Source organism: Symphalangus syndactylus, chromosome 6 (genome assembly GCF_028878055.3).
Source record: "Symphalangus syndactylus isolate Jambi chromosome 6, NHGRI_mSymSyn1-v2.1_pri, whole genome shotgun sequence".
Lineage (NCBI taxonomy): Eukaryota > Metazoa > Chordata > Mammalia > Primates > Hylobatidae > Symphalangus > Symphalangus syndactylus.
Genome location: NC_072428.2, coordinates 134361180 through 134374524, shown reverse-complemented (window position 1 = coordinate 134374524; position 13345 = coordinate 134361180). Strand labels below are relative to the sequence as shown.

Genomic DNA, 13345 nt, shown 5'->3' with positions numbered 1-13345 from the left:
ATCCTACTCCATTGGTTGATGAATCTGTTTTTATGTCAGTATCATGCTGTTTTGATTACTATAGCATTGTAATATATTTTGAAATCTAGTAGTGTGATACCTCCAGCTTTATTCTTTTTATTGATTATTGCTTTGTCTATTTGATGTCTTTTAGGACTCCACATGAATTTTAGGAATTTTTTTTCTATGTCTGTGAAGAACTACATTGGAATTTTTATAGGGATTACATTGAATCTGTAGCATTGTGAGTAATATGGATATTTTAACAATATTAATTCTTCCAATTCAAGAACATGGAATATCTTTTAATTTATTTGTGTCATCTTTAATTTTTTATTAGTGTTTTATAGTTTTTAGTATTCAGATCTTTCACTTATAATTTGATTAAATTTACTCCTAAACATTTTTTGATCCTGTTATTAATGGGATTGTTTTCTTCTTTTTCAGACAGTTCATTGTTACTATATAGAAACTACTGATTTTTTATTTTGCACCCTACAACTTTACTGAATTTATCAGTTTAAACCATTTTTTGGTAGCTTCTTTAGGATTTTCTGTATATATTAATAAGATCATGACATCAACAAACAGATACAATTTCACTTCATCCTTTCCTGTTTGGATGCTTTTTATTTCTTTCTCTTGCCTAATTGCTCTGGCTAGGACTTTCAGGACTATGTTGAAGATACTTAATATGATTTTTATCTTCTTAAATTTGTTAGACTTGTTCCATGACCTAACATATGATGTATTCTGGAGAATGTTCCATGTGCACTTAAGAAGATTGTGTCTTCTGTTGCTGTTGGATAGAATGTTCTATATATGTCTTTTGGGTCCATTTGTGGTACTTTAAAGTACAGTTCAAGTCCAGTGTTTTCTTATTGATTTTCTGTCTGGATGACCTGTCTAATGTTTCTAATGTTTAAAGTGGGGTATTTAAATCTCCTACTAGTATTGTGTTGAAGTCTTTGTCTCCTTTCAGATCTCTTAATGTTTACTTTATATATTTAGGTGCTCTAATGTTGGGTGGACATATATTTACAATTATTATATCCTCTTGATGAATTGATCCCTTTGTCAGTATATAAGAATCTTCTTTGTCTATTTTTACTGTTTTCTACCTAAAGTCTATTTTGTTTGTATTATGTATAGCTGCCCCTGCATTCTTTTTGTTTCCATTTTCATGTAATGTCTTTTTTATTTCTTCACCTTCAGCCTACGAGTGTCCTTTAAAGTAAAGCAAGTCTTCAAAGAACACTCATAGACTGAAAATGAAGGAATAAAAAAAGCATTCCACATTGAGTCTTTAAAACAATATATTCAACCACTCTATGCTTTTTGATTGGAAAAGTTAATCCATTTACATTTAAATAATTATTGATAGGTGCAGACTTACTAGTGCCATTTTGTTCATTGTTTTCTGTAGAGCAGTTGTTTTTTAGATCTTCTGTTCTTTTTTTCCTCTCATGTTCTTCCTTTGTGGTTTGATGGCTCCCTGTAGTGGTATGCTTTAGATCTTTTCTTCTTATCTTTTGTGTATCTCTTATAGGATTTTGCTTTGTGGTTACCCTGAGGTTTACATAAAACATCTTATACTTAAAACTGGCTATTTTAAATTGATATCTTAATTTTGATCACATACACTACACATTTACTCTTCTACTTCCCACATTTTATGTTTTTAATGTCTTGCTTTATGTTTTTTTATAATATATAATCACTTGAAAAATTATTAAAGCTGTAGTTTTGTTTTTGGTAATTTTGCCTTTTATCCTTTATACTAGAGGTATAATTGTTTATCCAGCACTGTTTCGGTGTTAGAGTGTATTGGATTTGACAATATACTTGCTTTTATACTTAAAGTTTTATACTTTCATATATTTTAATGTTACTAATTAGTATCCTCTTCTGCTTGAAGAACTCTCTTTGGCATTTCTTATAAGACAAGTCTAGTGATGATAAGCTCTCTCAGTTTTTGTTTGTCTGAGTAAGTGTTTATTACCTCTTCATTTTCAAAAGACAATATTGCTGGGAGTAGTATTCTTGGTTGACAGAACAACCCCCATCCCCCTTCAGGATTTTGAATGTATCATTTAACTCCCTTCTGGCCTGCAATATTTCTGCTGAGAAATACACTGATACTTTTGTGGAGATTCCTTTACATGTGACAATTCACTTCTTCCTTGCTGCTTTCAACACCCTAACTTTTGACATTTTGACAGTGATGTGTGTTGATGTGGGTCTTTTTTGGATTTATCTTATTTGATTTATCATAGGCTTCTTGGATTTGCTTTCTATTTCCTTCCCCAGGCTGGGGATGTTTTCTGCCATTATTTCTTCAAATATATTTTCTGTTCTTTTCTCTTTCTCTTGTTCTTCTAGTACACCAGTAATGTGTAAGCTGTTATACTTGATGGTGTCCCATAAGTCTCTTAAGCTATCCTTACTTTTTTTCACTTGTCAGATATTGCTGAAGGGTGAAGTAATAAAAGGACTGGGAATTGACCACTGAGTTTTGCTGTGTAGATGCCATGGATAATCATGTTTGATGGAGTAATAAGGGGTAGCAAACTTATCTCTTATCTGTATTACTATAATGATCTCTTTATATCTCCTGACTTTCCTTCTTGCCTTTCCACAGTTTATTCTCAACACACGCAGCATGGTAACTTTTTAAAATATATAGATCATGTCAATCCTCAGCCCAAAATGGCCCCGATTTAATGTTAATAAAAACCAAAGACTTTGCAATGATTTAACAAAGCTCTATCTAAATCTAACACTTGTATCTTACCCTGATTTTTCCTACTTCTACTAATTTCTCATTTTGCTCTAGCAACTTAACTTCTAAAGCTCTTTGCCAATGCCTGTAGCCATGGAACATTGTCACTATATTACTACAGTCTGTTCTCTGAAACATCATCCCACCCCCTACTCTCCTGCCCCAGATGTCCACATATGTGGCTAATTCCCTCAACTTCTTTCAAGTCTTTGTCTACTTTATTACTTTTCCAATGCAGCCTACTGTAGCTCTTTTATTTAAAGTTGAAACATCCCCCCAGCCAACATTTTTTATCTTCCTTTCTCCACTCTATTATTCTTTTTTAGCATTTACCACCTTTTTCACATTCTAACTTATATGTTCATTTAAAAAAACCTTTTTATCAAGTGTATATTATCCTTCATTTGAATATTAACACCATGAAAGCAGGGGCTTATGTGTTTTTGCTGATATATCCTAATTGTTTAGGATATTTCCTAGCACATGGTAAATGATCAACAAACACTGGTTGAATTTTTCTTGTCATCAGCTTGTAAATGAAGCTTATAAAAGCATCAGATGTATATCTGAGCTAATAAATATGACGTGTTTGCTTTTTTTTCAAAAGTTACTACCTGTTGGAATCATTTCCAAGTAAGAAGGTACTATTTTGTAGGAGTTAGGTGATGTTAACTCAGCCTAATAATTAGCTTCTTGCCTCTCTGGTTATTTATTCAGTTTTTCCTGAGTATTTATATGCTCAAGGGAAGCTCAGTAAATACCTGTTGTCTACTCTGTTGCAAACACTGTGCTAGCGACTGTGATTCATAGGCCTCCTCTAGAAGGAGAGATTCACAAGTATGTCAATGTTTATAAAAAAGTGTGACTGGCTAATGTTAGAAATAAATGCACCGGGGTTTGGGTTCACATAGAAAAGACACACTTGCAGTCTATAAATGGTCTATTTTAGATTGAATACTCTGTCCTCTTTCCGATATCTCTGTGAATATCAAATGTCCTACTTACAGCCAGAACTAAAGAACTGCAAAAATGATCCAAAGCCAATTCCTTTTCTGCCCCACCTGCAGCTTGCATTGATCCTCTAGTGTTTTTAATCAATCTTGCTAAATACTCCTGTAGGGAAAATGAGTAGTGATGAGAAGTAATCTTGCTGCTACTTTCTTCTGAAAAAAATTAATGATTGATTTACAGATATTACTTATTCATCATGATATCCCATTGCAGAAGATGGGGATTAAATTTCAGTCTTAAAGGTTATGGGATCCCTCAAGGCTTAGTGTATAGTAATGAAAAATTAAGGACCTAAAAAGGGGATTTCAGATTCTGTATAGTGAATAAACTTTTGTCAGGCCTTGCTTCTGATATGAATTTAGGATTATGTGGATAGGAATATGCCATGAGCTTTTTACTGCAGCCTTAGAACTTTCTCTATATTTTTAATACAATTTCTTATTTACTTATTTCTCTTCAGTTTAAAGCAAATGCTCTAGTTTTCCTGAAGTCATAAATAATCTCTGGGCCTTTCCCAGCTGGTCTGTAGAGGCCCTCTTAATAAGGCCTCCAAAACATAAATAGAAATCATGTACCTAACTTGATATCACAAACAGAAGCCATCCATCCGTTTGATAAGTCTATGTCTAATGGCTTACAAGTTAACTCTTTTCTCTGAATATTAACAGATGTCCTGGACATTGCCTGTGTATTTGGAGTAATACATACTTCCTAGAGTACATGGTCTTTCTGAGCCACAAAACCTAATTCTTCGAATTCTAAAAAGATCTCCAGGGAGAATAATAGATCCTTCAGATACATGGTTTGCCTGGTTTCTGTTTCTTTTTTTCTTTTTTGTGAGACAGAGTCTCACCCTGTCACCCAGGCTGGAGTGCAGTGGCGCAGTCTCGGCTCACCGCAACCTCTGCCTCCTGGGTTCAAGTGATTCTCCTGCCTCAGCCTCCCCAGTAGCTGGGACTACAGGTGCACACCACCACGTGGGCCCAGCTAATTTTTGTATTTTTAGTAGAGACAGGGTTTCATCATGTTGGCCAGGATGATCTCGATCTCTTGACCTCGTGATCTGCCCGCCTCAGCCTCCCAAAGTGCTGGGATTACAGGCGTGAGCCACTGTGCCCGGCCTGCCTGGTTTCTTTGATTTTTAATTTTTGATGTTCCTGGGTACATACTAGATGTATATATTTCTGGGGAACATACAGATATTTTAGTACAGGTGTGCAGTGTGTAATAATCACATCATGGAAACTGGGGTATGCATCCCCTGAAGCATTTATCCTTTGTGTTACAAACAATACAGTTACACTCTTTTAGCTATTGGTTTGCCTGTCTTAAAGTATTTTAAGCTTAATGTGAAGCATGTTACCCTTAGTAAAAATTCCCATTCTTTTTACATTCTGATAAGGTCACAAATAGGAAACTTATTTCAGAACTTGGTTCTTCTCTGTAATTTACTTTTAGTGCTGTTATGGAACCCCATTTTGAAGTATACATTCCCACAGTATGGCAATTAATCTATTTCTTCCTTAGGCTAATGAGTCTTTTCTTGCAATGTCTTCATTTATTCATTCGTCAAACTCTTGAACATCTTGTACGTAAAGCACTTTGCAAAATCCCTGGTGTAATCATTGAAGCAGAGAAACACAACATTTGGCTTCATGACCTGATACCACCTATTTCTCTAGGAATTGAACAGGTTCTGTTGGTGCTTGGTTAACAGGTTATTATTCTAAAGTCATGCCATCTTTATGGATCACACATTAAGTCTTTTTAATGTATTATTTTAAAACTTAAACACCAATATTCTGTATTTTTACTTATTTTTTATATGTGACTCTATGTGACTCCCAGTTTTACCTTCCTTGCTTAGGTTGATGTGATCGTGACACTAGGAGGCCTTGCTGGGCGTTTTGACCAGATTATGGCATCTGTGAATACCTTGTTCCAAGCGACTCACATCACTCCTTTTCCAATTATAATAATCCAAGAGGAATCGCTGATCTACCTGCTCCAACCAGTAAGTCAAAAGTGAATATAATGTAAGTCCTTTCCTTCACAAAGCTTCTACCACTTGAGTAGACTAGGAGAAAACATTGGCCCTGCTTGGGTCTTTGAACTGTGAGTGGATTTAACATGTGCTCTTTCTTGTGGCCACTTTAGTTTTGTCCCAGGTCACTGACCAGCAAAAATGTGGAGGAGGATCCTGAAAGTTTTCATTTTATTTTATCTAGAAAACAAGAGAAAATGTCGTAACTCTAAATCGACTAAGAATTAAATTGAGCACTTTTTGCGTTTTGAACAGCTGAATGTGAATGATATTTGAGAAAAACCTCAGTAGGGGAAACACAAGGCTTGGCAAATGTTGCTAATGTAATTCTTATGTATTTTGAGTGTTGTCATTATAATTGGATATAGTTGGAAACTGGCTTTGATTTCATTAGGCACTTAGAAGACAATCTTTAGCTTTTACTATTCATAAGTTGCCTGGTGATTAGTTCTCTGTCTCGGAATAATTTCTAATGATGTCTTTCATTTCCAATGATAAACATTAACGACATTTTCTCTCAATGTAGTGCATAGAACAGAATTCTTACTAAACAAACAAGTTTTATGAGGTTTATTGGTGGATTTCAGTTTAAAAATATCATTTGGTAACTTTTTTTTTAATTATACTTTAAGTTTTAGGGAACATGTGCACAACGTGCAGGTTTGTTACATATGTATACACGTGCCATGTTGGTGTGCTGCACCCATTAACTCGTCATTTAACATTAGGTATATTAGTGGATAGTTCCTTCCATTTTTGCCTCTCATTGTAGTCTACTACTTACAATTTTGCTTCTACCCTGTTGCTACACACCATCTGTAGCCGGCGTAACTAGGAATTGTGGTTTGGTTAATAGGGTGGGTTTAGTGCATGCTCACTATTCTTTAGCCAGTTTTACATTTTTTTCCTGGCTCTTTGCGTGTCCTAGCCATGTTGCTTTCTGGGTAAATATGGAAGGGGAGGAGAAGAATTCAGATTTCAAACTATACTATCCATTTATTTCATCAACAGTTACAGACTGCCTTCTACGTATTTGTTGCACTGCATAGCAATTAAGGATAAAAATAAATAGTTGCGTATGATCTTTGCTCTCCAGATTAAGTGCAATGAAAGATCCATTTATACAAATGTAATCACAATTCAGTGTTGAAAGATTAGTACCAAAAAATGAAATAACTGAAAACTGGGGCATGTGTGTAGTAAGAAAAGTCTTCACAGAGGCACTCACATTGTATTCACTCAAGTAATTCAACAAACATTTACTGAGTACCTGCTATTTGCCAGGCTCCTTTCTAGGGATAGAGCAGTTAACAATATAAACAGAAATCCTTTCATGCAGCATACCTTCTACTAAGCTTACAATTCAACAGAGTCTTCAAGGATGAGTAGATTCTTGCTATGGAAGATGATGGGAAAGTTATTTAATTCAAGAGGAGCCAGGAAAGAAACACGGAGATGCAGGATATGTTATAGGATTTATAGGTAATTCTGTGCAGCTAAAATATGGGCTGTGGTATGGAAAAATGCCAGAAGATAAGACTAGAAAACTAATCGGGATACTGATTATGAAGAGCTTTAAATTCCACACAATGGAATGTGAACTTCTTTTTGCCATAGGTTTTGGAAAGTCATTAAAAGATTTTGGTTAGCAGTACAGATATGCTTTTTAGATTTCTTATCAAATTTGTTAAATACCCATAGACTCCCAACAGTTTCTGAAGTTTCAAACTTACTACTATTGTGAAGCAATGGGCTTTGTTATATTGCACTGAATTGATGGTATGACTGCTAAAGTATTCAGTTGTAACTTGTCTCTGTATAGATGCTCTGGTCAATATATTACTAGTTAAAGATGCAGTACAATACTTTTTAAAATTATAATTGGCAGATTCACTGATAGAATAAGCCACATCTAAAATATGAATTCTACATTAAGGTATTTTTACTGTTTTGGGTTTCTGTATTTTCCCTATAATTGGTATAATTATGAGCTTTCTGAAATGCATTTGGCTTGGGATTCATTGGATTTTCTTCCATTTATAGATTGTTGTCTGTCATCATTTCTGGAAAACTCTCAACTATTATGTTTTCAAATATTGCCTTTTTCTTTTTCTCTTTTCTTCTGTACCTCCAATTAAATGTATTTAAGATCCTCTACTTGTGCCATATATATCTCAGCACTTTCGTATTTTCTATGTCTTAATCTCTCTCGGCTGCATTCTGAAGTTCTTCACTACCTCTGTGTTCTGTTCACTGTCCCGCTTCATCTCTACCTATCTGCAGCTAGACCCACCCTCTGCATTTTTAATTCCTGCCATGATTATTCTTTCTTAACATGCTTGCCCTTCACTCACATTTTCGAGGGGCTGTTTCTTAAAACATAATTATCAAACTGGTTTTATAGTCTAGAATAATTCTAATGTAAGCCAGCTGCCTTTTATGTTCACTTTTGCTTTCATATTTCGTGACCTCAATTCCTTCTCTGTTTTATGATTTTCGGCGGGACCTCACATTTCTGAGAACTTTAAGTGTGGGAATTATTTGAGGCGTGGGTTAAAAGTAAATCCAAGGAGAATTTACATTTGCTTTTGCCTGGCTGCTGAGTGGACTTGTAGCCCAGTTCTGTGGGAGCATTAACTACTTAGGACATTTTGTCTGAGACTATTTTGGACCACGTTGTCAGTGTAGACTCTTGAGTGTAACACTGCTGAGAATTTGATGTCTGGTTACAAATGCTCAGGGGAGACTTTTCTCATCTCAGTTATGGAGTGCCAAAGTTTGGTTGGCCACTTTTCCTAGCAGACCAGTGGGAGTGTTATTCATATTCATCTTGATATTTCGGATCTCTGCTTTATGTGGTACAGCATCCTTTTAGATGTCCACCTTGGGCAGGCCTTGGGCTTTGTCTTCTGACAACCTTCCCTAGTTGGGGGCTTTAGAAACTGAAGCTCAGGTTCATCTGATTTGCTAACCACTCTCCAGATGAAAGTTAGCCTTGGCCTTCTTTTTATATCAAAATGTAGTTTTTGGCTTCTGGGCAAAATTCTTTTTCTTTCTTTTTCTTCTTTTTTTTTTTTTTTGGAGACAGAGCCTCCCTCTGTTGCCCAGGCTGGAGTGCAGTGGCATGATCTAGGCTCACTGCAGCCTCTGCCTCCTAGAATTCTTTTTTTTTTAAAGATACATTTGATGCATTTTAGAAGATTCTCTTAATATTTTTTAAATATTTTTATTGTTTTCAGTTGGCCAGGGCACTAATCTATCATATTGCCTCTGTACCTCAGTTACCCCCCACCCCCTGTCTATGTTGCAGTAATGATCAATTCCAGATCTGAGAGGTTTTCCAAGATGAGGTTTATTAAGTTTTTTTTTCTTATTAATAGAATATCTGATGTGGCTTGAGAGGCATCCCACATTTTATATCTAAGCTAACTGGAACACATTGCTGAAGCAGAGAAACTGATTGGTAGAATGTGGCACCACGTTTTTTAAAGGCCAGGCCTGCCTATAGCCTGTGCCACCTTCCGCAGGAATGAAGTTCTGCTGCCCCAGCCCAACTGCAAAGGCAGTCTAGGAAATGAAGCTTGTGGGCCCAGGAAGAGGAAACACTGATTTACAAAGCAAGTCTCCCTCAAACTGCCAGACACGGATATCTTGAAAGAAATTCTGGAATCGTGACCCTACATAACTTATAGGAATGTAACATACAATGTGTTAGGCTTTAGTTAGTTATTAAGGCAGAATCCCCAGTTCTCTAAAGTGGTAAACATGTTAAGGGTACCTGTGTAGCCAAATCCTCAAATATAATGCAATGTAGATTCTCTCTGTGATAATTTTGATTTTGTGTCATTGGAATAACTACAAAATTACCTTATCCTAATGAAGTAGTTATTACATAGCGTGGTGCAAAAATCTCATGCAAGATTACACTCTCTGTTCTTTAAGGGAGTGACAATGGCAGGCACAGGCCTCCATCTGTGGGGTTAGCAGTACAGCCTTTGCTCGTCTTGGCCACTCTGTTCTAGGGAGTTCTTTCTGGAGACACAGCCTGGCTCTCTGCTTTTCTATCACTTTTAGTAAGCAAATAGCAAGAAAATTAGTAACACAAATGCATATGTTGAAGTGAATATGTTTAGGGGTTTAAGGTATGGATGGATCTCATGTGATCCACCATATTGGTAACAAGTTTTAATTGTATACCTGTGAATGGGTTTAATACTAAAGATCAGTTAAAAACTACTATAGACCAGCTGTGGTGGCTCACGCCTATAATCCCAGCACTTTGGGAGGCCGACGCGGGCCAATCACCTGAGGTCAGGAGTTTGAGACCATCCTGACCAACATGGTTCACCATGTCTCTACTAAAAATACAAAATTAGCCAGGCGTGGTGGTGCATGCCTATAATCCCAGCTACTTGGAAGGCTGAGGCAGGAGAATCGCTTGAACACGGGAGGTGGAGGTTGCAGTAAGCCGAGATTGCGCCACTGTGCTCTAGCCTGGGTAACAAGAGGAAAACTTCGTCAAAAAAAAAAAAAAAAACAATTATAGAATTACTACACAGAAGCATTCTACATCCTAAAAATGAGACTTGTACCATTGGGTCTGAACTGGCTCTGTCAGGTGTTACTTCATATAACTGTGTTATTAATATATGTGATACATGCACTAAATGTGCCTGTGCATTACATAGTGTGCATACTTTGGGGAAGGTATTCAGAATGGACATCTACAGCAGACTGTTCATTATTTTTAGAATATACAGTCACAGGACGGGCAGGAGAAATGTTATAAATTTAAACTGAAATCATTTAAAAATATTGCAAAAGTAGGCTTAAGAAAATGTCTCGTATGCTTTAGTGCCAGATAAAGAATGACTTTAAAAAATGCTCATCATCACTGGCCATCAGAGAAATGCAAATCAAAACCACAATGAGATACCATCTCACACCAGTTAGAATGGCCATCATTAAAAAGTCAGGAAACAACAGGTGCTGGAGAGGATGTGGAGAAATAGGAACACTTTTACACTGTTGGTGGGACTGTAAACTAGTTTGTGGAAGTTGGTGTGTCGATTCCTCAGGGATCTAGAACTAGAAATACCATTTGACCCAGCCATACCATTACTGGGTATATACCCAAAGGACTACAAATCATGCTGCTATGAAGACACATGCACACGTATGTTCATTGCGGCACTATTCACAATAGCAAAGACTTGGAACCAACCCAAATGTCCAACAACGATAGACTGGATTAAGAAAATGTGGCACATATACACCATGGAATACTATGCAGCCATAAAAAAATGATGAGTTCATGTCCTTTGTAGGGACATGGATGAAACTGGAAACCATCATTCTCAGTAAACTATCACAAGGACAAAAAACCAAACAACGCATGTTCTCACTCATAGGTGGGAATTGAACAATGAGAACACATGGACACAGGAAGGGGAACATCACACTCAGGGGACTATTGTGGGGTCGGGGGAGGGGGGAGGGATAGCATTAGGAGATACACCTAATGCTAAATGACGAGTTAATGGGTGCAGGAGACCAACATGGCACATAGATACATATGTAACAAACCTGCACATTAACCTAAACTTAAAGTACAATAATAAAAAATAAATAATAAATAATAAAGAAAACAAAAAAATAAAATGTTATACAATCTACTGGGAAAAAAAAACTTTAAATTTTTAATTTTTTTTAAAGTCAACATATAGTTGTTGAGGAAGATAATACTGATACTTTTACAAGAAGCATCTCATCTGAGCCTTATAACAATACTGGGAGAAAAGTAGGATAATATGGTCACACAGTGAAGTGTTTTGTCTCAACACTTTTTCCACAACATTGCATTTCCTCCTTCATGGGTTAATGGACTAAGATGCACATAATAAACCCTTGAAACAAGTCACAGCCCATAGGCTGGTAATTATCCATAAGCAGTATATAACTGATGGTTGGTTAGTGTGTGCATGTGTATATATAAATATATGTGTGTGTGTGTGTGTGTGTATGTGTACATAAATGTTTTTTCCCCTATGATATTATTTTCAAGTAAGATAAATCTTGGATGCACTTTAAGGATATACCTCATCTTGTTGCTGTATCCTTAAGGAAAAATGACTTTCTGAAGTTTTATAATAAAATTTATATCTAACAATAATCTTTCATCATTTAAGCAGACTAAATGATTTACCATTAAGCTTTGCTAAAGTGGTAAAAATTCAATATAAATGTTAATTATTATGAGTGTGAGATTTGAGCCTAGTGTGTTTTATAATTTTTTTTTCAATTAGATGATTTGAAATTAAAGATAATAGGAGGAATAAGTCATCTTATAGCAACTGTTTATCTGATAATTTTTTTAGTCTAGTAACTTGGTAAGAGAGCTTGTGTTATATCTGCTACACTAATTTTAATTGGCTAGAATAGTCCTAGTCCCTGGAACCAGAATGCACTTTTCTTGATCTTTTTAACAAAGCCTATCCTCGTATCATCTTAATCTTTCTGTGATGTTCTGTGTTTCTTTTGGAGTGTTTACATGTGAGACTCTCATGAGACTAGGTTGTGTAAATAAGTAATTATCTTCCATTCATTAAGATTATTTTAGTCATTTCAGACTGATCTATATGTCATAGTAGCAATTCACTTAAAGTGTATAGTTTGTTTAAGTCTAAAGTGTGTGTTCTCTTTTCAGTCCCCTCTCTGTGATGTATTTTTATTAGTTATAAATTGAATTTTAAAACAAGGATACAATGAGGTAGTTCCAGTTAAAATGAATATGGGAAGACGTTTGGAATTTTTTTTTAGCTGGTTGCTTTTTTTAGCATGTAAGGTTTTTCATATGGTATTTTGGGCATATTTCACTTACTATGGGTCAGAATGTCATTATGAGTGAACACGTTGGTAGGTAGCATTTACTTTGTAGGAATGTTCAATTTGCCATTTGAAAAATAGAAAATTCAAAATAGGATCCATCATAGTCCCTTCCTTAAAATAAACATCCTTCTTTTACTTCCAGAAATGTGTTCTTGATAAGACATCATCACCTTTTATGAGGAGGGGATGCTATGAAATAGATGACAGACATTTCAGACATGAAACATCGCTGATGTCAGTAACTAGTTAGGCCATCTTCCTGCTGAAGAGTCAGCTGCTCGGAGCCATGTTTATCACGCTGCCTGTGCGGAGTGTGGGCGGCTCCAGGTTTCACATACATACTTTCTCATTTTCTGGTCCTGTGCTTCTCAGGAGTACAGAAACATTAGCTTCTGTACACTGAGCATAAATTATCTTTTATCTCCAAGTTTTATGGCAGTTTGTAATACAAGTTAATAGGATTTATATCCAAGAAATGAGATGTCCAAGAGTTAATAAGGCATGCCTTTTAGATTATCCTAAACCTTGCTCGGTGGATTCCCGCTCAGGATTCCAGTATCTGATATAGGAGAAGGTGACACAGAGCAGACTTCTGTCAGTTTTTATCTCACTGGAGCAAA

At 35.9% G+C, this 13345-nt stretch overlaps 1 protein-coding gene across 8 annotated transcripts in view; it reads left to right on the top strand.

Annotated features, from left to right (window-relative positions):
- Positions 1-13345, top strand: part of TPK1 (thiamin pyrophosphokinase 1) — a 393588-nt gene that overhangs the window by 246862 nt on the left and 133381 nt on the right. For all 8 annotated transcript variants that reach the window (XM_055284382.2, XM_055284383.2, XM_055284385.2 and 5 more), the window contains exon 7: positions 5661-5807. In XM_055284382.2, coding sequence (XP_055140357.1) covers positions 5661-5807 — 147 coding nt within the window. The remainder of the gene's footprint in view (positions 1-5660; positions 5808-13345) is intronic.